The 26,976-nt window shown below is 61.8% G+C and overlaps 3 protein-coding genes across 3 annotated transcripts; 1 reads left to right on the top strand and 2 right to left on the bottom strand.

The window, feature by feature from the left end:
* Window positions 1–6,370: 6,370 nt before the first annotated feature.
* Window positions 6,371–13,107, top strand: LHX5 (LIM homeobox 5; the record flags this gene model as incomplete). Its single annotated transcript, XM_084217043.1, has 5 exons — window positions 6,371–7,167; window positions 8,869–9,092; window positions 10,283–10,560; window positions 11,616–11,781; window positions 12,740–13,107. Exons 1-5 carry the CDS (start codon window positions 6,995–6,997, stop codon window positions 13,105–13,107), a joined length of 1,209 nt encoding a protein of 402 aa, XP_084073169.1. The 5' UTR covers window positions 6,371–6,994.
* A 4,008-nt stretch (window positions 13,108–17,115) lies between these two features.
* On the bottom strand, window positions 17,116–18,920 carry SDSL (serine dehydratase like; the record flags this gene model as incomplete). Its single annotated transcript, XM_084217349.1, has 7 exons — window positions 17,116–17,309; window positions 17,551–17,675; window positions 17,757–17,984; window positions 18,073–18,161; window positions 18,388–18,527; window positions 18,616–18,655; window positions 18,753–18,920. The coding sequence occupies 7 exons, from the start codon at window positions 18,918–18,920 to the stop codon at window positions 17,116–17,118; spliced, it is 984 nt and encodes a 327-aa protein (XP_084073475.1).
* A 2,756-nt stretch (window positions 18,921–21,676) lies between these two features.
* PLBD2 (phospholipase B domain containing 2) lies at window positions 21,677–26,028 on the bottom strand. Its single transcript, XM_084217348.1, has 12 exons — window positions 25,806–26,028; window positions 25,572–25,665; window positions 25,331–25,489; window positions 24,824–24,924; window positions 24,218–24,432; window positions 24,055–24,149; window positions 23,824–23,984; window positions 23,188–23,283; window positions 22,787–22,858; window positions 22,535–22,687; window positions 22,275–22,437; window positions 21,677–22,174 (listed from the first exon to the last, which is right to left on the bottom strand). Exons 1-12 carry the CDS (start codon window positions 26,018–26,020, stop codon window positions 22,007–22,009), a joined length of 1,692 nt encoding a protein of 563 aa, XP_084073474.1. The 5' UTR covers window positions 26,021–26,028; the 3' UTR covers window positions 21,677–22,006.
* Between the last annotated feature and the right edge of the window lie 948 nt (window positions 26,029–26,976).

Below are 26,976 nucleotides of genomic sequence, written 5' to 3'. Positions count from 1 at the left end.
AGAGAAAGAATTGAGGGAGGGAAGAGAAAAGGAGATAAATAAAAAAAGAAAATGAGGGGAAACGGGGGGAAAACAAAAGAAAGCAGAAAATAATAAAATGAGAAAAACACAGGAAAAATACGAGAGAAATCTGTGGAAAAAGAAAAATAGCAACAAACAAAAAAAGAAATAAAAGAGAAAAACTGAGAGAAACACAGAAAAACAGAGAAATAGAGAAAACCGGGAAAAATAAAGAAAAAGAGGAGAAAACAAAAAGGAAAAAAGGAAAACCAACCAAGGAAAAAAAAAAAGAAAGAAAAGCAAAGACGGGAAGATCGAGGTGGAGAGGACGAAGGCGACGGAGAATAGGGCAGGGTGGCGGGGGCAGCCGTGCCCGGTGCCCGCAGGACGAGGCGGGGGCCGGGCCCGGTGCCGGCGGGGCCGCGCGGTTCAGCACCCTGGAGAGCTCCGCGGCTCCGGCGGGACGGCGGGGACACGGCGGGGACACGGCGGGGCCGGGACCGGGACCGGGGAGGGCTCGGCGGGACCGCGATGCCAGCAGGGTTCTCCATCCCAGGGCTCGGCCCTGCTGTCACATCCGTCCTGCCGCGGGACTCCTCTGCCACTCGGGACGTGCAAGGCGAGGAGCGGCGTCCCTGCTCCGCTTTCCCTCTGCAAACCGCCCCGAGCCCCTCCCGTGGAGCTGCTGCCCCCTCCCTTGCCGGCACCCTTCGCTCCGCGTGGCTGCGGGGCGCGCTCAGCCCCCCGTGTGTCCCCCCGTGTGTCCCCCCGTGTCCCCCCGTGTCCCCCCGTGGTGAGCAGGGCGCGCTGCGCTCCCCCCATCCCGCCCGCAGGTGCGGCCCGAGCGCTCCCCCCTCCCATTGCCCAAACAAACCCAAGGGAGGGAGGAGGACCCCGAGGGGCGCAGCCTCTGGGGGGCTTCACCGCACGCCCCGACAGCTTTGGGGGTCCTGCGTGCGGGGATACGCGGGGTGAGACCCCTGCCAGTGCCCTGCTCAGCCACGACCCCCGACGGGAGCACCGGGGCGAGCTCCCTTCCCCTCCCTGCCTCGCCCCAGCTCCGGCCCTGCCCCCCGTGTGTCCCCCGACCCCCCCCGCTCCGGGGGCTCTGCCCCGCCAGGGCGGGCTCCCCACGCACCGACTCGCTCCGTCCCGCCGCTGCTGTGCGGAGCTCCGCGGTTGCCGCCGGCTTTTCTCATGCAGATTCCCTCTTTCACACCTCCCAAACAAAAGCAAACGGGGGCATCGCCTCGCCGTGTCAACACACACGCTCATTAGCGGGGAGGCGGCGGGGGGAGCGGGTGGGAACGGCTCGAGCAGCCCCTCCGGGGGGGCGGTCGCATCGACGGGAGCTTGTAGCGGGCCGGGGATCACCCGAGGAAATTTGGAGCGAGTTCTTTGCCGCATCCCCCTCAAGTCACTAAGTTTCCGGAGGTGTGGGTTTGCCCGTCTCCGGCTCGTTTCTGGCAGCACGGGATGCTCACGGCCGGGCTTTGCCCGCCCGCGGTTCGGCAGCGCGGGGAGCGGCAGCCACGGGCGCTCCGGGCCGGCTCCGCGCAGAGCGGGACCCCAGCCAGGGCCGGCTTAGCCCCGGGGAAACGTCGGGGCGGTGGGAATGGGGGTCCCGGGATCGCGCTGCAGCCAGGAAGGGCTGGGGGTGCAATTAAAGCTTCGCCAATTACCGCAGCCCGAGGGGAAAAAAGAAAAGGGTCTGGTTAAAATGGCTGTGGAGAAGGATGGGGGATGCGGAAAGGTCGAGGGGAGCAGGGAAAAGCAGCGCCCGGCTCGGAGCCGGCTGCCCCCAGACCCGGCAGCGGCAGCCCCGGCCGGGGTCCCGCGGGTCTCGGGGCGCTCCGGGGACCGCGCTGCACACCGAGCCCGCACCGACGGCTCTCCCGAGCTCCGCCACCGCCGGCGGCAGCCGCTTCTCTACCCCCGCTCGAGATTTTTGTGTCTTCACTTTGGTTTGGAATTTATTTTCCTTTTTTGTTGTTGTTGGTTTTTTTTTTTTTTTTTTTTGTGGTGTGGTTTTGTTTCGCTTTTTTCCCGTTAAACGGCCTCAACAGAGCCCGGTCCCGCGGCCGCTCCGCCTCTCCCGGGGCTTCTCCCTGCCGCCGGCATCTCCGCTCGTTTTGTGCCTTTTCTTCCACCGAAACCCCGTGCCGGAGCTCGGAGGGAAGGAAACAAAAAATCGTTAAAATGAAGTAAAACGGGTAAAACCCCGAATTAAAAATCCCCCGGTTGTTCGTTTGTATTTGTCTGCGGTGCGGCTGGAGGGCTCGGTTTGTTTGTTTTCTTTTTCACACCCCCCGGCGGTTCCAGCAGCACCCGAGGGGAGCGAGGAGCTGCGGCATCCCCTGTGCCCGGCACCTTCCCCGGGCCCCTTTTGCGGGCTGGGGAGGAGGGGGAGAAGGAGCCGCGGGTGGGGGGCTCGGCTGGCGGCGTGGGGGCTGCGTGGGGCTTTGTGGGGCCGGGGGGGCCGCATTGTTCGCCCGCGCTCCGCACGCCCGCACTCACACTCACACTCACACTCACACTCACCTCGTGTGCCCCCCCGCCCCAATAATACGGAAATTTCCATGTCCCAGCTGCCTTCCCCTTTTAACCTTGGTATTAATTTAGGACGGATCTTTTTAAACAGCCCTGTAATGCATTCAGACGCTGCTGGAGGTTTATCTTTTTTTTCTTTTTTTTTTTTTCTTTCTCTTTTTTTTTTTTTTTTTTTTTTTTTTTTTTGTACCGTGGGTTATATTTACACCCAAAACAAAATAATTACACTTTTGTTGGCGAGAGAAAGCTGGTGATTAGACTGTGGCTCTTTGCAGCAAACCCTTTCTCAGTGGTACACCAGGACAATTTTTCACGGCTGGGTGAAATCAGACGCGGGAGGTAATGAATCCTGTGAGCTATTTAAATTAACAATTTGTAACGCAGTCACTCAGAAACGCCTATGGCCCGGCGAGGAGATGCTTGCTGGGTTTGTTTAATGTTAAAACCTGCCCCGTCCCCCCTCTTACCAGGGGAAAGGAGGGGAGCGCGGGGGGAGCGGCCTCGCCCGCCGGCAGCGGCCCCGCGGAGGAGCGCGGAGCGCCGCGGAGCCGCCGCCTCCCACCGCGCCCGGGCTCGGCATCCTCGGGCCGGCCGGAGCCGCGGAGCCCGGCCCCGCTCCGCGCTCCGTCCCCGGCGTGATCACCGCCTACAACCCCAAAAATAGTTGGTAATATCTACGGAGTCGGCGGCGGAGCATCCGAACAGATAGATAATTAATTACAAAACACAGGGGGAATATGCAAACCGCGTATTACAAATTCTACAGGGCTTAACTGATTGGAAACAGATTATTATCTTGTTTGTCTTTTGTCTGTTTCACTTATCCCTCTGCCGTCTGTTGTGTTGTAAGTTGATACACTTTATTCTTGAAAGGGGATTTTTTTTTCCTTTAATAATATAGTAAATTCCATCAACATCTTGTATAAGCGACGCTGCTTCTCCACGCATTACCCTGTTAAAACACAAAAGGTTTATTAGTTACATATAGGCGGTCTTATGGGCCCTGAATTACCATCTGTTACCGTGGGGGAATGTGGCTGGGGGGAGTTTCTTGGGGCTCGGGGTGGCTTTTCCCCTCCTCCCTTTCCCCTTGGATTTATTTATTCCTCGACTTCCAAACGAAAAAGGAACCGGGGGCGGCCGCGGGGAGCAGGGGATGGGGTGGGGGTGCCCAGCTGGGGGTCCCGGTTCGGTGGAGGGGAGCAGAGGGTGGCGGGGAGGGGACCCACGGGGGTGAGCGATGTGGAGGGAGAGCGGCGCGGGTGCCGCTCCCGCACCCAGCACGGGCAATCCATTCAGCCCAGATTATCCATAGGTGTATCCATAGGGCACCGGGACGTGGCACAGCCGCACTCCCGCTCTCGGTGTCGCGGCCCTGGGCAGCCCGCGGTGCCTCAGCCCGGTGCCGTGTGAGGGCACAGCCCTGCCCGGGGACACGCGTGTGCCCGCGGCTCTGCAGCCCCTCCACATCCCGGCTTTCCCCCGCCGTGTGCGGAGCGGGGCCTGCCCGGTGCTCCCGGTGCCCTGACCCCGATGCCGGGCTGGATCCCGCCCCGAAATCCGTGGAGGCTGCGCTGGGAGCGGGCCCCGCACATCACTGAACATCCCCGCACATCCCCGCTCATCCCCACACACCCCGCACATCCCGCACATCCCGCACATCCCCGCACATCCCGCACATCCCTCACATCCTGCATATCCCTGCACATCCCTGCTCATTCCGCACATCCCGCACATCCCCGCACATCCCGCACATCGCGCACACGTCCCTCACACCCTGTGCATCTCCGCACATCCTGCACATCCCGCACATCCCGCACATCCCGCACATCCCCCCACATCCTGCACATCCCCGCACATCCCCGCACATCCCCGCACATCCCGCACATCCCCGCGGCTCCCAGATTCCTCAGGAGCGCCCAGGGAACGCCGCAAACTTGGGCAGAGCCGGCGGGAGCGCGGCCGCGATCGGCCCTGGGTCCGGTCCCTCCTCCTTCTTCCCGTGCCCTCGATTTCTTGCCCGTTTCTCCCCTTTTAAACTGGCCGCAGTTTTCATTTCCTTTCTTCTCTCTTCCCTGGCTTTTTTTCCTTCTTTCTTTGTTTTCTTTTCTTCCTCCTCCTCTTCCTTGCTCCCTCTCTATGGCGCTTTTCTCTCCCCTTCCCTTTTGGTTTCCATTCCTTTCTATTCTAGCCGTTCTTTCTGTATTTTTATTTCTTTCCTCCGTTTATTTTTCCTTTTCCCTTATTTTTCCTTCATTTTCCTCCCATCTTCTTCCTTGCCTTCTTTATTTCTGTATATTTTTTCTTTCGTTCATTTATTGCTTCTTTCTTTGCTTCTTTGCCTTTCTCTTTTTTTTCTTCGTTTTCTGTGGTTTTCCTCTGTCTCTTCTTAGTTCCTTCCTTTTTCTTTTCCGTTAATTTATTTTTCCTCATTCTCTCTCTCTTTTCCTTTCCCTTTCTCCATCTCTTTTTTTCCTGTATACATTTTCTCCTTTTCCTCCTGTGCTTTTTCTCTTTTTATTTCCCTTTTCCTTCTCTTTTATTTTTCCTCCCCAAATCTCTTCTCTCTGTTTATTTTCTCATTTCGATTCTCCCTCTTTCCGCACACATCCCTACACACAAAACCCTCTCCACTTCCCGCCGAAGGAGGATTTGTTGGGATTTTGACGTGGGGCTTTTCTGGGTTGTTTTTTTGTTGTTGTTTGGGGTTTTTGGGGGGCTTTTTTTGCCAATGCCAGGAGCATTTCCCAGCACCAGGAGGCTCCATAGCCACGGGTTATTTCGGGCCGGAGCGAGGGAAAATAAAATTTTTAAAAAGTATATATTTTTAATATAAAAATACAGGGATTTTGCGTAGAGGAAACGACGGGGAATGGGAAGGAAGGTTCGGCCTTCACCTGCCCCTCCGCTTTCCTCCTCCTCCTCCTCCCCGCGCGGCCGGACCCTCCCGAAACCCCCGGGGAACGGAGGCAGAGCTGCCCCGGCCCCGGGCTGGATCTTCCTCCCCAAACCCCCCCGAGCCCGGGCCGGGCCCGGCGCTGCCCCGTCCCTCCCGCGGGGTCTCGGCTCCGCCGCACCTGGAATTAAAGAGAAATCTCAGTGTGGGAGGGGGAGCTGCCGCCGCCCCCCGGGACGCCCCGGCCCCGCTCCCCCCGCCGGCAGCGGGGAAGGGCCCGGGGGACAAAGCCCGGGGTGTTCGGGGGGGCCGCATACCTCCGGGGGAACTTTTCATCCCGCTCCGCTGCGGGAAGGAGCCCCCGGCCTCCTCCCCGTCCCCACCACCCCCTCCCCCCGCCCAGATAAATCCCCCCCTCTGCTTTTTCCCACTTGTTGCTCTTCCCCTTGCGCAAAACAAAATAAAGCCCCCGAAACCAGGTGATGCTCTCGCCCCGAGCAACTCGGGACCCCGCAACTCCTCCCCGAGCATCCCTTGAACAGAAAGGAACGCAAATGAAAATTAAAATTAAAGGAAAAGCGGCGGGCCGGCGGATTTTCGGCCTTGCCCCCCCGGCCCCCCAGCCAGGTGCGTACTCACTTCGCGGCCCAGGTACAAGCCACCCTCAACAATAGAGGCGCGTTGTTTTTTTCCCTCTGTGCCAAGCACAAGGCTGGAGCCAATTTAGATATGCTATAAATTAAGAGGTTGCCATGGTTACCGCCCCGCCATTGGCCGCATCCCGGGTGACGCGGCGCTCGGCGTCACCAAATCTGAATAAGGATGCGCGAATTACTAAGGCGGGGGACAAAGCTGGCGATGGGGACAGCATGAGAGTGGCGGCGCGGCGGCGGCGGAGCACAGCGAGGCACCGGGGCTGCCGGCTGCAGGGGGGGGTTCATGCACCCCTCCCGCCGCGCCCGCTGCCGCAGAGCCCGCCAGCAGCGCGGCCGCCGCTCCGCCGGCTCCCGGGCCGCTCCGCACGCACCGGAGGGCGATTTCGGGGGCTGTTTAGTATTATTGTTGTTATTATTTCTCGGGGGTGGTTTGGATTATTCTTGGGGGGGGCATCGTTTTTTCCCTGCCGTCGTCGAGGCTCCGGAGAGAAGAGGGGGAAGAACTTGACAGCCGCCCCGCTGCCCTCCCCTGAATTTTTTGTTATTCCTTCTTCTATATTTTGTTAATTTTTATTTTATTTCGTTCGGGTTTATTTTCTTTTGGGGTTTTATTTTTATTTTAATTTTTTTATTCTCTTTTATTTTATTCCGTTTTAATTTATTTGATTTCTTTTCATTTAATTTCATTTGATTTGATTTTTTTCCCTGCCTTTTTTTTTTTCTATTTTATTTTATTTTTCCATTATTTTCCCTTGCTTTTTTTTGTTTGTTTGTTTGTTTTGGGTGGGTTTTTTGTTTGGTTTTTGGGGTTTTTTTCCTTTTTTTGCCGCCGCCGTGTGCCGGCGCGGGGCTGGCTTCTCCTTTTGAGCGTCTCCATCCCCCGGCGGAGGTTATGATGGTGCATTGTGCGGGCTGCGAGAGGCCGATTTTGGACCGGTTCCTACTGAACGTCTTGGACAGGGCATGGCACATCAAATGCGTCCAGTGCTGCGAGTGCAAGTGCAACCTGACCGAGAAATGCTTCTCCAGGGAAGGGAAACTCTACTGCAAAAATGACTTTTTCAGGTGAGCCCTCACCCCCACCCCAGCGGGGAGCGGAGGGAGAGGAGGGAGAGGAGCTCGTCATGGTGCCCGGCCTTCCTGGGGTGTCCCCCGGAGTTTTGGGGAGCTCGGAGGGGTCCCCTCCCTGCCCCACGGCTCCGTCGGGAGCACCCCGCGGCCCGGGGGAGCTCCGGGGGGACCCGGCGGCCGCTGCTGCAGCCCGAGGTGGGGGCGGCGAGGCTGTGCCCCCCTCCCCATCTCCCCACCACCTTTCCCCGCCAGCCCCGGCCCCGCTCCGCCCGTCCCGTCGAGTCGGGCCTCGGTGACACCGGGCCCGCGGTGCGCCCCGCTCCGGCCCGGCACCCCCGGCTCCCCGGCAGCGCAGGCCCCGCTGGGGACGGTGCCCAAAGCCCTTAAACGCCCCTAATGAGCGCGATAAGGGCCGGGAGGGAGCGAGGGGCCGGCGTGGCAAAGGGGGGCCGTGACTTATGGCTCCTAATGCTGGCACTACATCAACGTCACGGCCAGCGGCGACACGGGCACCGCGTGTGCCGCGGCCCGAGGGGGAAAAGGGGACCCTGCGTGGGCCTGGCAGCCCCCGGGGACCTCGGGGACAGCCCCTGCTCCCCGTTTTGCAGGCAGATTTTATGTTCCTGTGAGGGTTTTTTTTGTTTGTTTTGGATGTTGGTTTTATTTTTGGTTTGTTTGGTTTTTTTCTTTTTTTCCCGCATCGGTTTCTTTTTTGTTTGGTCGGTTGGTGTGGGGGGCTTTGTTGGAATTTTTTTTGTTATTGTTTTATTTTGCTGTGGGTTTTATGTTTTGTTCTTGGGGTTTTTTCGGTTGGTTTTTTGGTTTGGTTTGTTTTTTGGTTTGTTCTTTTTTTTTTTTTTTTGGTGGGGATTTGGGTATTGTTTTGTGGGGGTTTTGGCAGGTTTCAGTTGTTTAGTTTTGTCTCTTTTTTTTTTCCTTTTTTTTTTCATTTTTTTTCCCTTGGGAGATTGTTCCCAGCCGATTCGGATTTCCTTGATTTTTTTTTCTTTTTAATTTTTTTTTTATATTTCCTGGGGAAAAAAAAAAACAAAAAATAAAATCACACCTAAACCCAGACCCGTTCTGGGAAGGAAAGGAAAACCGGAGGTTTACAAAGCACTCTTCCCGACCTGAAAAAATTCCCCCTCAGGAGAGCGGGACGGGCTGGGGACCGGATGCGGGATTTGGGACCCTGGGACGCTTTGGGGAGCGCAGCTCCCTCCTCCGCCGCCCGTTGTTCCGATCCCCGCACCCGCCGCTCCTTTTCCCGTCTCTCTGCCCGTCACCAGCCCCGTTTTCGGGGATTTTCAGGCCCGAGCCCCGCGTTCCCCTCCCGGGAGGCACCGGCTGAAACGAAATCCTGCCCCGGGGGGTGCGGAGGGGACCCCCGGCCGCTCTCCCCTCCCGCGCGTCCCTTCGGGGGCCAAACCCGGGCCAGGATGTTCGTGCGTGTCCCCCGCGCCCGGGGACGCCCCAAACTCGCGCTGTGCCCGCAGCGGCGGGGATGAAGGCGCTCCTCATCCTCGCCCAAAGGTGCGGTTCGCCCGTTCCCCCGAATCTTCCATGGGACGTGCTGGGGAACCGGGGCTCCCGCGGGGGGTTTGAGGAGTGGGGGTCGGGGCAGCGCACGCACACGGCCCCCGCCGCAGCCCGTCTCGGCCGGGGCTCCAGCTCTTGCTTTTCTCCCCTTCCCAGGAGGTTTGGCACCAAATGCGCCGGCTGCTCCCAAGGGATCTCTCCCAGCGACCTCGTCCGGAAAGCCCGGAATAAAGTCTTTCACCTGAACTGTTTCACCTGCATGGTCTGCAACAAGCAGCTCTCCACGGGCGAGGAACTCTATATCATCGACGAAAACAAATTTGTTTGCAAAGAGGATTATTTGAACTCTCCCAGTTTGAAGGAAGGCAGCCTCAACTCAGGTACGAGCGGCTCAGCCCGCCCACCGCTCCGTTCCCGCCGCCGGTTCCTCCCGGCCGGGCAGGAGGTTTGGATGTGTGGGGTAAGGGGTCAGCCCGACCCCCCGGTAATCCCGGCCACCGGCACCGGCCCCGGCAGGAGGGGCAGCGCCGAAAGCGCCGGGCACAAGCCCCGAGCTGCCGGTACCTCCCGGTGGAGGCGCCTCCCGGCCGGGCAGGAGGTTTGGATTTGTGGGATGAGGGGCTGCCCCCCGCAGCCAGTTGATCCGTCGGGGGAGGGAGTGATGCGGGGTGAAAGGCTTGGAACCGGGTGGAAGCCTCCGTGACACCCCCCGTGGGACGCGGACGCGGGTGGGGCGAGCTCCCCTCTCCAGCCTCGGCTCCCGCCCCGCGCACGGCTCCTCCGGCAGCGGGGCTGCGGGGCGGGGGGAGCCGCGATCCCCCCGAGGGCTGCCCCGGGAGCCCCCCCCTCCCCAGAGCCCCCCTGCGAGTGTGCCCGGTCCCCCCGCGCCGCGGGCCTGATCCTTCGCCTCCTTTCACCCAGAGGCAAAGCTCCCATTTGACTTCCTTGGAAGCTGTCTCTGCGTCAGGAGAGCAGGGCCAGGCCCCCTCCTGCTGTCCCAGCCATGCCGGGCGCCCCTGCTCACCCCCTTCCGTGGGCTCTCTCTCCGTCCAGCACCCGGGGCCGGATCCTGCCACGCCAGTCAGTGGGGCCGCTGCTGTGAGCGAGGCGAGTAGAGCTTGGCCTTGGGGGGGTGCTGGCTGCAGGGTCCCCGGGGGGAACACGGTGCCTGGGGGCGGGGGGGGTGAGCCAGGCTCGAGGGGGGCTCCCCGAACCCCGACAGGGACCGGCTGCGTTTTTCCCGGTGGCGCATCCCGCCTCCCGGCACGGGGAGTAGGGGGGAGCGCGGGGGGCAGCGGCGGGCCCGGGGGTCACCCCCTGCCCAGCTCCCCCCGCCGGCACGGCACCGTGCACAGGGCTGGAGCGGCGCCCGGAGCTCCGCGTGGTGTTGGGGGGGCGATGCTTTAGGGGAACCAGGGGGGCAGAGGCCGTCTGCACCCCTTGCTGCTCTCCAGCACCCCCCAACCCCTCTCCGGGCAAGCAGGCGGGCCGGGGAGGACGGAGGAGAGGGGGATCAATGTCTCCCCGAAGTCATCCCACCCCTCCTTTCCTCTCTGGGTCTCCTTTACAGTGTCCTCATGTACAGACAGGAGTTTGTCCCCGGATCTCCAGGACCCCATGCAGGATGACACCAAGGAAACGGACAACTCGACCTCCTCGGACAAGGAGACCACCAACAACGAGAACGAGGAGCAGAACTCGGGCACCAAGCGGAGGGGGCCCCGCACCACCATTAAAGCCAAGCAGCTGGAGACCCTCAAAGCCGCCTTTGCCGCCACCCCCAAACCCACCCGCCACATCCGGGAGCAGCTGGCCCAGGAGACCGGCCTCAACATGAGAGTGATCCAGGTGGGACAGCCGCCCGCGGGGGGGTACAGGGGGTCCCGGGGGGAGTTCCAGGCTGTGAGAGTGGGAACGGGACAACCCCGTTTGTCCCCTGCCAGCGCCGCCTCAGGCCCAGCCCTGCAGCCACGCCACGCTCTCGTGGGTGAGCGGGGATCCCCCAGCCGTGGGAAGGGGTGAAAACCATTCCCAAACCGCAAGGTTTTGCGCGGGGCCGAGCAGGATCCCCGGCGTGCCGGGAGATGGATGCTCCAGCCTTGCGGAAGCGAGGAGCATCCATCGCGCTCTGCAGGCAGCCGGCACTTCCTCACCGCGCTGCCCCGGTGAAGAAAATCCCTGCGGAAATGTAGGGATTAATGGGCTTTAATAGAGGCATTAATGGGGGAGGACTCTCCGGCTTTGCCGGTAGCGGAGCTGCGATTCCCGGCTCCTGGCAGAGCGGAGCACGAGTCCCGCAGGAGAGCGCTGTGCTCGTACCCCTGAGCTGCCCCGTCCCTGGGGGAGTCAGACAATAATCCAGGCGCCCCACCAGGCTGCTGAGGCGTGCGGTTCGGAAGAAGCGATGCCCGTGGAGAGGCGGCCAGATCTCCCCTTCCCTTTTATTCCCATTCTCACCGCCGGCTGTTCTGAGTCCCTGCCTGCTGCCGCAGGTGCTCATCCCCCTGCTCCCCGCTTTCTGCCTGCTCCTGTCACGATCCCGAGTCCGATCTCTTTTTCCTTCCCACCTTTCCTCCCTCCTTTCCCCTGTCCATAGCGGAAACTTCCCCCTCCTGCATTTTCCAGCTGCAGGGACAGAGAGGTTGAGGGTGTGCAGCCGGGAGAAGGAGAGGCAGGGTTTTAAACAGCCTGGTTATTTGTGGGGTGCGGTGTCCCCATGCACTTTTTGAGGCAGCAGCAGCAGGAAGGGGGGTCGGTGTTGGTAAAAAAAAAACCAAACAGATATTGGAAAAGCCGTGTGGGTGCAAGATTTCTCCTCGCACACTTTGGGGATGGGACGTGGCTGACCCTGAGGGGTCCCTGCCCGCCCATCCGCGGTGGCACTGACACCAGCCCGGCCACAGGTGTGGTTCCAGAACCGTCGGTCGAAGGAGCGGCGGATGAAGCAGCTGAGCGCGCTGGGCGCCCGCCGGCACGCGTTCTTCCGCAGCCCCCGCAGGATGCGGCCCCTCGGCGGCCGCCTCGACGAGTCCGAGATGCTCGGCTCCACGCCCTACACGTACTACGGAGGTGAGGGACGGTCCCTGCCCCGTCCCCCTCCTGTCCTTTGTTCCTCCCATCCCCTTCTCGGCGGCTCTCCCCTTCCCCCGCCCGTGCGCACACGCGTGCCCGCAGCCGCGCACACGCGGAGCCGGCTCCACGCACCCCCACGCCCCCCCCGGCATTGCGGGGCCCCTCTCCCGCGAACAAAGCCCCAGCTGCGGGGCTTTTGTCCCCCTTTCAGGCCGCATTTGTTCCAATTACCTCGCGGGCCCGGAGCATATGGAAGGTCAGTGCGGGCCGGCCGCCCCCCGCTGCCCCGGCGGGCCGGGATGGGCGCAGCGGGGCGGCCCGCGCCTCCCTCTGCCCCTGCTCCCCGCAGAGCCCCCTCAAAAGCTGCGTTCTCAAAGCCTCACATCTGACCAGGGGCTTTCCCGGCACCCCTTGTTGCCCTGCAGTTAGTTTCTAGATCCCTTCCAAGCTGCTTAAATACATCTATGAATTCCACATCATATATATATATATATATATATATATATATATATATATATATATATATATATTTAATGTATTTTTCCTATTATATATAATTTCGCCAATGTACATATATATTTTCCCACTTTATACATTTTCCCCGTTTAATATTAATTTTTGCCCCATTCTTTTTATATCTATATTTTCCCCATTCCCTTTAAATATATGCACGTTATTTTTTACCCTCCCCATTAATTAAGCACTAAACTGAGCCCGTTTTCCTGGGCCGGATTCGCTGCCCTCCCTCACTCCAGGCTGGGTAAAGAGAGGGTGATGGGCAGTGCAGCTCTGAGGGCTCATTCCTCTCAGGCTGGACTCAAATCCCACCCGCCCTTTGGGAGCCAGCAGAGCGCTTTGGAGGGGGCAGCACAGGGTCGGTTTGGGGCACAGCGGGATTTCGGGAGGTTTTTAGCCACGGGAGACCAAATCCATCCATTTTCCCCCCTCCCCACAGATTACCAAGGTGACTACTACGGGCCGGGAGGCAACTATGACTTTTTCCCCCACGGGCCGCCCTCCCAAGCCCAGTCCCCGGCCGACTCCAGCTACCTTCAGAACTCAGGACCCGGCTCCACACCCCTGGGACCCTTGGAGCCCCCCCTAAGCGGACACCACTCCTCAGAAAACCAAAGGTACACGGATATGATCTCGCACCCCGACACCCCCAGCCCCGAGCCGGGGATGACGGGCTCGCTGCACCCCATTCCGGGGGAGGTCTTCAGCGGGGGGCCCAGCCCGCCCTTCTCCATGTCCAGCAATAGCGGCTACAGCGGGGCTCTCTCGCACCCCAACCCGGAGCTCAGCGAGGCGGCGGTCTGGTAGGCCCGGCCCGGGCACGCGTGTGCGTGTGTGCAGGGGGAAACCCCCCCTGGTCCCCCCAGCCCACGCGTGTCCCCCTCCTCGCCCCGCAGCAGGGGCCGGTGAAGCCGCCCCGCCGATGCCAAAACGCATCCCGGCATCCGCCCGTCCTCCCCATCCCCGCACCCCCCGGGAGCTTGGGGCCACCCCGCTACCTCCCCCCTCCCGGCACCTTCCCCCGACAGTTTTCGGGGGGCAGTGAAGGGTGCCCGGCCCTGCAGACCCCGCCGGAGTCGGGACCAGCGCCTCTCGGACCAAAGCTGAACTCGCCTGGACACGGGTCCCACCGGCCCGGCGGCACCGGGGGAGGGGGCTGCGGCAGGGCTGCCCCCTGCTAATTAGCGTCCTTTTTAATTATCCCCTACCACAGGAAAGGGGGGAATGGGGAATAGCAGGAATAACCCCCCCGTGGCCCCTCCCTGGCCTCGTTTTTATTGTTCCCGTTTCACCCCCGAGGGGAAGGTGGGTTCGGAGCCGGTTTGTGGCGCTGGGGAGGAGGGGGCCGAGCGGGGCCAGGCCCCGGTGACTGGCCGAGGTTGGGCTCCCACGTGGTGGAACAGACACCAGAAAGAGGCAGAAACAGGAAAAAAAACCGCAACAACAACAAAATAAAACCCCAAACAAACAATAAACCCCAGAACTAAACCAACCCGACCACGGCAGCAGAAATTTCACCCGAGCCTCGACGCCGAGTCCCACCCCAACGATTCCCAGAGGCTCCGCCAATTTAAGGATGTATTATAGTTTTTGCTTCTAGTTTCTTTATTTTGTATAAAGGAGAAACAAATAAAGTATGTTTTTGTGTTTACTGATTATTTATTGTACTTTAGTCATCGGAGGCTCCGAATTTTTCTATTTTGAAGGCAGGGAGGGGATGGCACCGGGGAGGGGGGTGAGAGCATAGAGAGAGGGGGGGAATAAAAGGAAGGAGAATGGAAAAGGAAAGAAAAAAAGTTGTTTTCTGAAAGCGTCGTGGGTTTCCTGTCCCCGCTGCCTCTTGCGGAGGCTGTTAGTGTGAATGGCTCTTGTTGTTCAATGTGAATAAAAAACCTTTTAGTTACCTACTGTTCGGTCACCTGGTCCCTTTCATTTTACTTTATTTGAATTTGTTTTAACACAAGCCCGTGAGAAATGCTGGCCGGGCTCCCCCGCCGTCCCCCAGCCCTGCCTGGGCTCTGGGGGAGCAGCTCCCACCCGGGTGAGCGATGGGCACCTGCACAAGGTGATGCTGCTGCATCCCCCACCCCTGGCACTGGGAAGGGGCACGTTGCCCAGCTCAGCCCCTTCCCCACAGCAGACGGCACGATGCACAATTTCTTTCTCCTGGGGGGCAGCCGAGACCTTCCCAGAGCAGCCCCGAGGGGCAGCTCGGGGGGACACCCCAAGCGGGGGTTCAGCAGTGCCAGCAGCAGATTTTGCCCCATTTTCCCTGGGGGGGATGGGGGGTCTCCTCCCCAGCACCCCAGCTCACTCCCCTTCTATCCTGCTCTCCATCCCTTGAGATATAAAAATAAAAAGTCCCAGGCAGGCTGCAGCTCTGAACTAATATTTAAAATGCAAAATCATGGCAGAGTTTTTCACCCCCCCACACATCCTCCCCCCTCTCCTAGTTCTTGCAGTAAAACGATATAAACAGAATAAATTACCTTCCCTTGCTGGCTTACGAGAGTCCCTCTCTCCTGACCTGAATTTTAAGTCCTGGCTCGGTTGTAGCAGGGAGCAGCGATGATTTATGGAAAGCCAGCCACATCTCTGCATATTTTCTCTGTTCAGCCAAGTGCTGGAATTTATCCTTCCTCCACCATAACTGGCATTAATAACGGCGTGGCCAAGGAGCCACACCGAGCCCCGAGCGAGCCCTCAGCCCGCAGCTGGGGCCAGCACAGACACTGGGGTTCCCTCCCCCCTCACCCCCAAGGAAAACACCTTCTCCCCTTTTCCCAAACGGGGAAACTGAGGCAGGAGCACAGCTGGCTGCTGCCCTGGGCTCCAGCACTCCCAGGCTGTTAGCAGGCAATGGGGAATTTTCCTAAGGGCAGGGGGATGTGTTGGTAAATAACCCACTCACAGCATCATTTTGGGGAGTAAAAACGGTCAATCACTGGGTAAACACTGGCTGCAATTATTACTATTATTATTTTATTATTATTAATTCAAAATTCAAGGCACAGAGCTGAGGGTTGTTTTTAGGCTGCTGGGACACCCCATCTGTGAGACCTGGAGAGAACAGGCTGCAGGAGGGGTTGGGGGTGATGCTCCAAGCTGCCAGCTCCCAGGAGGATGGGACTCAGCAGGAGCAGCCATCAAAGCAGGGAAGATCCCAAGGGAAAATCCCCTGGCACAGAGGAGCTCCGCAGCTCTGAGCTGGGTGCAGGAGCCAAACCCGGGGTCCTCATCACCCCAGAGGTGCCAGGAAGGCAGCAGCACTCGGGATTCCTGCCTGCCTCCAGCTCGGGACCACGCCATCCCTCAAGGGTGTCCCAGCCACCCTGCACCTCGCATCCCTGCCAGGCACATCCAAAGCTCCCAGCTGGCTCCCAAAGGCCAGGTGAAGGCAAGGAGGGGCAAAGCTCCCCGCTGGGTCCCCCCAAAGCCCCCAGCCTGCCCGTGCCACCCCCAGCACTGTCCCTTCTGTGCTGAGGAGTAACCATGGGGAGCTCCTGCCTGCCCTGACACCCCACCCCCAGCAGAATCAGGGGAATAAATTCCCTTTTAAAAGCTATTTGGTTCTGTTTTTCTTTTCCTGACCTTCTTGCCTTTTTTTTTTTTTTTTTGGAAGGGGGAAGGTCTGCAGAAGGTGGAAAGTAATCAGGTTTTGGACCTGGGATAAAAAATAGCTGGAGTAGGTTGGGCTGACTCCTTATAATTAATAGTGCGCCTCGTAATAGGATTCTCCAGCCTTCGGTGCTCCCTGGAAACACCTTTTTACATAAGATATTGCTCACGCTGGAGTGGCAGAGCCGTGATTTATGGGGGTTTGGCCTCCACGAAGCACCTGGGAAGGTGGCCCGAACCGGTGGGAGGTGCAGGGCAAGGGGCTGAGGGCAGGGAGGGGCTGCTGCGGGTTGGCAGCCAGGTCAGGCTTTGTTGGGGAATGTCGTGAGCTGCTCCTGGGGCTGACACGAGGGGGACGAGAGGGGTTTGGGGGCAGCAAAAGGCTTCTGTCCCTGCCCAACGCACAGGGCACAGGCTCGGCAGGGGAACCGGGGGGCACCGGCAGGAGCAAAAACCCCGCATCACCCGGAATGGGGAGGAAGGAGAGGGGAGAAATGTTGGGAGGACACAAAAAAAACCCCAGGAGGCGCCACAGCAAAGGGCTAAAAGCAAACACAGCGCTACGGAGTGGAAATGTGGGAGAGCAGGAAAGCCTGGGGGAAAGGGAGAACGGGAAAAAGAGTGGGATGGAGGGGAAAAGAGATCTTAGGGGGTCTGGGATGGGGTATATCGCCTCCACATGTTCCAGCACCTCGGAGCCCGCAGGTGTTAAAGCGAGCCGGGGATTCCCGTGGATAAATCACCGTAACAAGAGCGTTGTTCTCGTCTGGCCGCAGCCAACGTGGCAGGAACGGGAGAGGATTGTAATAATTAATAATCATTACAATAATAATGCATAAAGACAGTAGCAAAGTAATTAGTCAGAGAGGGAGCGTTTGCTAATTGAGGTGGGGAGCTGCAGCCCGAACAGCCTGGGGAGGAGCAGGGGGAGGGAGGAGAGGGGGGCAGAGGAGAATCCCTGGCATGTCCCAGGGGAAAAGCGGGATGCGCGGGGCCCAGTCCCGCCCTCAGCACAGGGCCTGCACTGCGACCCCCGTGCCTCAGTTTCCCCATCCCTGCACGGGCGCTGCGCGCTGCAAAAAAGGCTGGGTGAGGAGCCCGGCCCCGCGTGCCCAGGCTTTATTTTGGTTCTTTGGGAAGGAAAGCGAGCAGGGCGAGCCAGGCGGGCTCTGCCACACGCCCTGCCCGGCGCGGGTGTCACTCCAGCCCCAGCTGGCTCTTCAGGGCCCGCAGCTGGGCCGTGTGGATGTTGCTGCCGCCGCACACCACGAGCACCACGGAGCGCAGCGGGCTCGGCAGCCGCCCCTCGCTCTGCAGCCGCTGCAGCCGCCCCGAGTAGAGCACGGCCAGGGGCGCCCCGCACGCCGGCTCCACCAGCACCCGCTCGTCATCTGCGGGGACCGAGCGGGGACATTGGGGCACCCACCGAGCGACAGCTCGCCCGGCACCCGGGGCCCCCAGCGCCCGGCGGTGTCCCTGTCACTCTGACGACAGTGCCCGGTGGTGTCCCTGTCACCCCGACCTCAGCGCCCGGTGGTGTCCCTGCTACCCCGAACCCAGTGCCCCCAGCGCCCGGCGGTGTCCCTGTCACTCTGACCCCATGGCCCGGCGGTGTCCCTGTCCCCCGCTCACCCAGGAACTGCTGCACAGCCTGCACGGCCTCCGCGTCCTGCACCACCTGCGAGAGCACCTGGCACTCCTGGGTACACTCCAGCGCCCGCGCCGCCACCGTCCTGGCTCCCAGGCATGTGGCCACGCTGGGACAGCAGGGGACAAGGCGGTCAGGGCGAGGACGCCGCGGCCGGCCCTGCCAGCTCTCTGCACGCCTGGCTGCTCACCTGGTGATGTCGGGCAGGGTGACGAGCCGGCCGGCCTTGAGAGCCTCGTGGAAGCTGTGAGCCCCCAGCGTCTCGGCGGCGATGATGGGGACGTCCTGCCAGCCCACCTGCTGCAGGCCGGCCACGACACCGGCCAGCAGCCCCCCGCCCCCCACCGCCACCACGATGGCACCTGGTTTGGCCTCCAGAGAGTCCTTCAGCTCCCGGACCAGGCTGGCGTGACCCTCCCTGCGGGGGGAGGGACGGGAGGATGCAGCCCCGGGGCTGTCCTGGGGATGGGGACTGGGGACAGGAGCAGAGCCCTGGCAGCACTCACCACACCAAGGGGTGATCGAAGGGGGGGATGATGACCCAGCCCTCTGTCTTAGCCAGCTCCTGGGCTCTGCTGTTGGCATCATCCCACACCTGGGTGGGAGCAAGGGGGGCTCAGCAGGGCTCCACAGAGTCCTCACAACCCCGGGCTGGGTCCCTGGTCCCTGCAGGGCTGGGGGACACCAGAACGGGTGACCCTGCTGTGATGCAGGGGATGCAGGAGGGGGACATTCCGGGATGGGGTTTGCCAAGCACCCATGAGCGGCTGAGGTCAGGCTCAGCCCTCTCTGGACCCCCCGGACGCCACTTTTGGGGGTACCTTGCCGTAGACCTCGACTGTCGCCCCCAGCTCCTGCAGTTTGCGCACGGGGGTGGGGCCGCTGCTGCTGGGCACCACCACGGTGATGGGCAGGGCCAGCTCCCGGGCTGCGAACGCTGCTGCCAGCCCCGCGTTCCCTCCTGGCCAAAGGGAGGGCTCAGCCACGGCCCGACCCCCCCACATCCCCAGATTCCTCAGCAGCATCCCCCCAGCTAGGGGTGGAGTTACCTGAGGAGCAGACGAAGCGGTGGCAGCCCTTCTTGGCAGCCTGAAAGGAGAGAAAAGGGGAGGGGACGGCTGCGTCCCCCCAGTGTCCCCCCGTGAGGGCAGGAGGCACCCCCCGCACACGCCGTGCCCACACTCACATCCTGACACAGGTGCCCGATGCCCCGGATCTTGAAGGATCCCGAGGGCTGGACGTTCTCCATCTTCATGAAGACCTTGGTGCCCACGGCCTTGGAGAGGGACAGGCTCTCCAGGACGGGTGAAACGATGTGGAAGGGCTTCTGGCCCCCGACTGGCTGGGCTGCCATGGCCTGACAAGGGATGCTCTGCCAGGGAGAGGCGGTGGAGTCACCAGCTGCTCCCACGGGTCCCCCCCGCAGCCCCGATGCCCGCTCGGGGAGGACAGGCAGGGACAGGGCTGTCCCCAGTGTCCCCTCCCATCTCTAGGATGCAGCAGCTCTCCCTGGAAGATCCCAGGACAGGCTGTGCCACCCCTTCCTCCATCCTGGCGGTGCCCCAGCCCCCGTGTCCCCAGGTGCCCTGCCCGGGGATTGATTACCTGCTGAGCTCACCCCGGGGGATGTCGCCGCTTGTCCTCACTCACCGCCGAGCCTGCGCCACACCAGAGGGACAGGTGACGTCCGAGGGGCCGTGCCGGGGTGCCCAGGTCGCCGTGCTCAGTCACGCAGCCGGGCAAGGGGCAGGGCTCGGACATTGCCCCGGCTGGTCGCTGTTTGCTCAGCCCTGGGCGGGTTTACAGCCGGCTCTGCTGCCCAGGGTGGCCGGGCACGGCTGGGCACGCTGCCAGTCACCCGCGGGGACAAGCACGTGTGGCCCTGCCAGCCAGAGCCCGGCAGCTCCCACATGCCCGGGAGACGGGATGTGGGCTCCCGGGAGATGGGGGAAGAGGAAAGGCAGCTCACAAATGATTTTGGGGGGCCTCAAGGGTTTGCAGTGGATATTATCTGATCCAGACAAAAACACGTAGCAGCAGATTTTAGGATTTTGGCCCTGAAGCCCTGGTGTAGCCAGGGCAGCCTGCACGCCCCAAACCCCCAGCCAAAACAGCTCTCATTGTCCCCAAACGAGCCGTCACACCCCTCTGCTCACCCTGCCAGGCCCCACCCCATGGCAGCCCTTGAATCCTCTCCAAGGTTCCCCCCCTCCAGCTGGGGCAGACCCCCGGGATGAGCCCCCCTGCTCCAGCTGGCCATGCCAGGCACTCCAAGGACAAAGATCCCTTAGGGAGGGGCTGTCCCAAGTGACCCAGGCAGAGGCTGGCCCAGACCCAAGGTCCTGCAGACCCCAGGCAAAGCAGGCAGAGCCCCCTCCCTTCCTCTGGGATCCCTCCTTGTCACCCAGCCCTGGTGACAGCCCTGGGTAAAAGTCCTACCTCTGCTCTGAGGGGCTGGTTCTGTCCACAGCCGGCAGAGAGGAGGAGGAGGGTGGCATCTGGAGGAAGGGCCAGCCCTGGCCCGCAGCCCCGCAGCCGCAGGAGGCTGCTCTGCTGTTCTGGCCAAGCTGGAGCAGCCTGGAAGCAGAGGGCACAAGGAGTCCCGAGGGGCGGACACTGCACTGGAACCAACACGGGCCAAAGAGGGAGCACTGGGAGCCCCACGGTGTGCCCAGCTCTGCCCCAGTGCCAGGCACACAGCAGGGAAACCACAACATGGGATTCCAGTGCCCTGACCCAAACTGAGCTGCAAAACCCCCTGAGCAGCGCTGCTGGCAGGGAGAGAGCCCTGGGGCTGTCCTGCTCCTCATGGAGCTGAGCTTTGGGGCCAACAAAACAAAACAAAACAAAACAAAACAAAACAAAACAAAACAAAACAAAACAAAACAAAACAAAACAAAACAAAACAAAACATCCCTGGGCTCCTGAGAGCAGCACAGAGCGCAGCACTGCCCCTCTGCAGGGCCACGCTGCTTTTGGGACACGGGGACCTGGAAAGGAGGGCTTCCTGGATGGGGGCATGGGGGGGACATGGCTCCAGTCCTTCTGGGGCCTTGGAGTGACCCCCCCCAGCTCACAGTAGGCAGAGACTGCAGCCACTTCCAGGAGGGTGGGACAGCAGCAGGAGATGGAAAGGGGTGTGAGAAGCCTGTCCCAGCCCACAGGGATGAGGCTGGAGACCCCCCCTGGCAGAACACCACATTTCAGCTCAGCCCTGGGGGGCTCCAGGGTCCCTTTCACCCCATACCACCTCCCTGTGCCTCGTCTGCTCTCCCTTGGCTCCATCCCTGCCACGAGGAAGGCATGCCAGGCTGTCACCTGGTCACTTCCCTTGGCCAGCATCCCTGGCTGACACTGTGGCAGCAGCTGGGATGGTATTTAACAACTTTTTGTTTGTTTTTCCATGTTTAAAGAAACAAAAGAAAGGGAATCAGCAACACTGTGGCATTTCCAGCATGCCCTGTTCCCCCTTGCAGCTCACCTCCCGGACGGTGATCTGTCTGGGGAAACTGAGGCATAGGAAGCCCAAAAGCAGCCCCTCCCCACCATGGGGACACGAGGGGACACAGACTTACCTGTAATTTGTCCCAGCACAGCAGGGTACAGACACCCCACGTTTCCCAGGGCACCCATCCCAGCTTTTGGGGTGCCAGCACCCCAACAGCTCAGAGCTGCTCTCTCACACCCCCCCGCAGCCCCCAGGGCCCCCCAGCCCCGGTGGGAACCTGGTACCTTCAAAGCTCTGCCGAGGCACAGCTCATTAATCCCCCAGTAATGACCTCGTTATTCCTAACGAGCCAGAGCGGATCAAGGGAGCTGCCTAAGAGGATTTTGCACCGCGGCTTTTGGGGACGGGGCACACAGGTGCCAGAGGAAAGGAAGACAAAAGGCATGGTGAGGATGGTCTCCCTCTCCTGGGGGTGAGAGTGGGGCTCCCCCATTCCCTAGCAGAGAGCCCTGCACAGCCTGCACCCCAAAAGTCTCACTGGGCACACGTCCTCCCAGCAGCAGGGAAGGAAATCACCCTGTTAACGGGGAGGGGGCAAGACCCCTGCGTGAGCCCAACCTAACAAAGCCACTGGAGAACCTCAGCAGAGAGCAAAGCACAGCCACCAGCACAGAGCACTTTATTATTGACCACAGCCAATGCAGCTCACTGCCCTCCTGTCTGCGCTGAGGGCGAGCCCCAGCCTCCCGGGATGCCCCTTTTCCAGGAAGAGCCCCCCAAACCAGGCACCAGCACCCAGGGAAGAGCCTGGAGAGCCCCACAGCAGGGAGGGGACACGCTGGGCTTGTGCAGCACAGCCAGGACCCCGAGAGGCAGAAAGAACAGGGGGGACCCTGAGAGCTGTTACAGAGCTGAGACCCCCCACACCCATGGAGGGATCCCCCACAGGACAGACGCCCACGGACGGATGGACGGACGGGACCAGCGCCTGCTCAGTCCCAGTGGACCTTGACTGGGGGGAAGGTCCAGAGGTCGGGGTGGCCCATGTGGAGCAGGGAGCTGCAGGGGGACTCGCTCCAGCGGAAGGGCGGCACATCATCCCAGGCGGGGCCGCTGACTGCCACCAGCCCAAAGGTGGGCACCATGCCCGAGGAGGTGACCTGCAGGTGGGGACACAGAGCAGGGCAGCGAGTCAGCCCTGGGGACAGGCTGCAGAGCCCCGGAAGGAGGGAGCCCTGCGGGGCCGCCTGGCTGGCTCACCTTCATGTCGATGCCGCCGTGGCAGCGCTGGCGCAGGGCGGGGAAGGGGTAGGTGCCGTTGGCAGGGTTGAGGTCGGAGCGGGCAGAGATGGCGTTCTCGGCGTTCTGGGGGGGGTCACAGCCCCTGCACCGCGACAGGGGGTCCTGCAGGTAGTTGTTGGACCTGCAGAGGGAGGGGACAGAGCCACGGTGAAGACACAGAAAATCCCTCGGTGGAAGTTCCTCGGGAAATTCGGGGTTCGGGGGTGCCGGGCACGCACCGCATCAGGCGGATCATGGAGTCCAGGTCGCGGACCAGCGTCTGGTTCCGGCGGAAGATCTGGGCACGAGGGTTCTTGTCATAGGTGAACCAGTCACCGTATTTCCTCACCAGCTCCAGGTTCCCACTGGTGTTGAAGATCTCCTCGAAGTATCTGGGGAGGGGGAAGCCAGCAAGCTGGCACCAAGGGGGTGCAAGGTGGGCACTGCTGCCCGTCTTTGCAGGGCAGGCCGCGGGGAGGGATGGCACTCACGGCACGTTGTAGCTGGCCCAGTAGCCCTGCTGGTACAGCAGCTTTGTCTCATCAGCCACCACCACCAGGCCCCTGTGCTGGGAGGAAGAGCACTGGTCAGAGCAGAGGGGGGAAAAGTCACTGAGGGTAGTGGGGGGCATGCTGGGCTGGGGGGAGCACACGCTGGGGGTCCCCACTGAGGGGTTCCCACCCCAGCCAGAGGTGCTGGGCACCCATCACCTCAGTACCAGCACTCCCAGAGCCTTTAGCCAGACAGGCCCCATTGCCCTGTGACCACCCATTGGGCTGGGCAGGCACCACCCTCAGGGCTTTCCCAAACCCACAGGGCTGGGAGAGGAGCCAGCAGGGGCCCAGGGAGGAATGGAGCCAGCAGGGGCTCAGGGAGGAATGGAGCCACTCACGGGATCTGCTCCAGCACTGTCAGCACGCCTGGCGCCGGGCTCGCTCTGCCCGGTGTGAAGGCATTGTAGTCCACCACCATCCACTGGTTGTTGTACCTGGCATGGAGAGCAAGGAATGCATCCCTCTGGCAGCCTGGGCACCTTCCACCCCATCCCACTGATGCCTTAAGTTTTAGCTTTTCTATTTTTCAGATTCTGTGCTGCTTTAGTGTGTAGTTCTGAGCTTCATATTAAGGGGTGGTGAGCTCTCTGCACAGAGTAGGGAGACAAAACAATTCCTTCTCTATCTTGGGACCAAGGACAAATGATCCAAATCTCAAGCCCAAGAGCACAAACAATGGTGGACTGAAAAGAGAAAAACAAAAAGGATGGGACTGCATAACCTAAAGCTACAACTGGACAATTAACCCCAATATGCAAATGGACCAGAACTTATAAAAGTGACAGACCCTGTGAGTGGTCATGCATTTTGTGACCATTTTGGTTCCTCCTGGGTGTAGCCATGACTGGGCTCTTGTGCTGCCCAAGGTGTATCCATTGAAGCTTTTAATAAATCCCTACTTTACTCTTTAACCCTGTTGTAGATCAGCCCTCACAAGGCACCACCCTCCCTCAGGCCCAGCCCAGCCCACTCACGTGCCGCTGTTGAAGCGTCGGAAGAGCGCGGCCCACTCGGGCCCGCTGCGGGCCAGCCTGTTGGCCACGATGTTCCTCAGCCACTCCAGGACGCTGCCCCGGGGCTCCAGGTACTTCCACAGGGCCGGGTTGTTGTTGCCAATGGTGGTTTCCAGCGTGACCTGCAGGGCAGGGAGCGATGGGGAGGGCAGCGGGGCCGGGGGCAGGTGCCTGAGGAGCAGACCCACTCACCAACCCGCTGCTGAGGATGTAGAAGTCATCCATGGAGAAGATGGTGCCGGGGTAGGAGGAGAACACCTGGACGCTCCCAGGGATCTGGGACTTGCCTGGAGGGGGGATGCAGAGCATCAGAGGGGCGGTGTGAGGCGCAGCCCCCCCAGCCCAGCGCACGCACCGCCGGCCGAGGCGCGGAAGGGCAGCGTGTACTTCTTGATGAGGCGCAGCATGGCCTGGTAGGAGGTCCAGGTGTCGTGGGCCACCAGCAGGTCCCGCTGGCCCGGCAGCAGCTTCACCAGGGCCGAGCAGGAGCCTGAGCCCAGCACACGCTGAGGGGAGGAGCGGTTCAGGGCAGACTCCAGGTCCTCCAGGTCACCCCCCAACTGCAGCAGCCTGGGGGGAAGCAAGGCATAAGATGGCAGGTGAGGGATGCCCCAGGCCTGGAGCTGAGCTGCCTCAGAGCTCTCTGTCTGTCTGTCCATCCCCACCACACCCCAGTGCAGGCACTTGTGCTGGCAGCATGAGCAGGGAGGAAAGGGGGAGCACAGCAGTGGGGAAACTGAGGCAGGGGCTGTGGGGGGAACCCACCACCCAGCCCACAGGGTGGGGAAGAGGACAACCTGCCTTGGCTCTGTCCTGCCCCAGCAGCAGAAGACAAATGCACAGAAAAGGTGGACTGGGAGTAGAACTGGCTGCTCCTGGACATGCAGGAAATGTCCCCACAGCACTCCAAACCCTGGGACAACCCTCCCCCACTCTCCCCCAGCTCTGAGAAGGAGCTTACAGGAAGCCAAAGGGTGCCAGGGTGATCCTGCCCCTGGGGAAGTCCAGGCGCCCGTTGTAGCTGTCCTCCAGCCCCTTCAGCTGCAGCAGGGCCAGGCGCACCTGGGGACAGGGGACAGAGCTGGCACCCGGCTCCTGCGAGGAGGCAGGCTGACAGCTTTTGGGGGACAGACCTCCTCATTCCCCCAGGGGACACAGCAGATCAGCTGGGTCTCAGTGCTGCTGCAGAGGCACAGGGGGGAAGTGTCACTGTCACCAAGGTCATGACTCAGCACCCACGGCCGAGGGTGACAAAGCCACCTCCTGTGCACCCCAACTGCAGCATGCGAGGCTCTGGCGAGGAAAAAGTCACGAGTCACCTCTAGTCACCCCAGGAAGGAGCATGACCACATCCCTGTCATCCCACCTGGAGCTCGGCCAGGACAGCTCGCTGCCCCGTACTGTGCTCTGGGCTAAGGGCCCAGCAGGACCCGGGGGGGCTCCCCTGGTGGGGGTTCCCCACCCTCACCTGGTGCCAGTACTCGGTGTCGTGCCCTTTCTCCATCTGCTCCTCCATCCAGGCCAGGTTGGCCTCCAGGTAGCTGCGCAGCTTCTGGCAGTACTCGCTCTCGTACTTGAAGGGGCCGCAGTAGCCCACCATGGTGTTCATCCAGTGCATGTACATCAGCTGGGGGACAGGGCCGCGTGTCACCGCCGGGGACAGCCCGGGAGCCACCAGGGCACGGATTCCCGGAGGGGTCCCCCCTTACCTGCTCGGTGACGGCAGCCTCGGCCAGCCCGGCAGCGTAGGCCTGCAGGCTGTCATTGTACGAGGCGTTGGTGGCCACCTCCAGGAAGGCCCAGCTGTGGGGACACGGGCTCGGTGGGTCACGGACACGGCTGGGACGGGGCACCCCACCGACCACGGCTCCCCCGCGGCCACCCCATCCGCGCTCGGCCCCGAGCGGCCCGTCCCGTCCCGTCCCGTCCCGCCCGGGTCATACCCGACGTGCGGGATGCGGTCATCGAGGCTGGCCCAGGCGACGGCGGCGGGGTGGCGGCCGGGGAGGACGCGCAGCCGCTCGGAGCCAGGCTCCAGAAGCACAGAGACATTGCGGGGCACCGGGGACGGGGCTGCGCCGGCCGGGAGGGCAGAGAGCAGCGGGGACAGCAGCGGGGACAGGAGCGAAGCCACCAGCAGCGCCCGCGGGGCCGCCATGGCGGGGACACCGGGGGGCGGGGCTAGTCGGGCTACGCCCCCGCGGCGCGAAAGAAGGGCCGGGGATGGGGGCGGGGCTTCATAGTGACCACGCCCCACCACGCTCTTGTGTAGTGGTGGGGCGGGGCTGGATTGGGGCGGAGCGTCAGCGTGGACACGCCCCCACCGGCACTGCCTGGCATCACTGGGCTGGCCCGATTTGGGGCGGGGCGTTGTTATGGCCACGCCCCCACAGCCACGCCCAGTGCACACACCCACGCGGGGCGGAGCCTGAGGCGGGGCTCTGGTGTAGTCACGCCTCCAGCCGCACCGAGGCGTGGGGACCCCTGAGACCCCCCCACAACACTGCTGTCCCCTCCCATGCCACCCCACGGCCCCCCGCCCATACCCACGGTCCCAGCCCCACGCCCATGCCCACGGTCCCAGCCCGCCTCTCCCAGCCCCACGCCCATACCCACGGTCCCAGCCCCCCTCTCCCAGCCCCACGCCCGCAGGAGATGTGCGCAGGTTCCTCCTCCCCGCCTTCGGGGGACACGCGTGGTCCCCTCGTGTGAGCTGTCACAGCGCGGCGTGTCCCTGCGCTCGGGCAGGGGGAACACACGGGGAGCTGCTGCTTCCCGCGGGCCCCAGAGCCGCGGCAGCCCCGGCTTGCGCAATTCCCTTCGCCTCTCTCCGGGCGAAGGGCAGAACGCAGCCTGGGGGGAAACGGGCCAGAGTGGGAAATGGACCTTTGAGTCCCGGGGGTTCTTTCAGTCCCATGACGATCTTGGGGCTCCGGCCGTAAGGGCGAACCTGCGCCCCACAAACAGGGCATGGCTCTTGCGGGGGGCACGGCTGAGGCCGGGGTGTCCTGGAGCTGGGGACGCCGCTGCGGATGGGGCCCGGCCGCTCTGAGGGTGCGGGACCGCCGGCACGGGCTCTATGCAGCCCGGTGCCGAGGCTGTCCCACCCGGGAC

This window comes from Fringilla coelebs (genome assembly GCF_963513975.1).
Source record: "Fringilla coelebs genome assembly, chromosome: 17".
Taxonomy (NCBI): Eukaryota; Metazoa; Chordata; class Aves; order Passeriformes; family Fringillidae; genus Fringilla; species Fringilla coelebs.
This window is presented reverse-complemented; position numbering and strand designations above follow the sequence as displayed.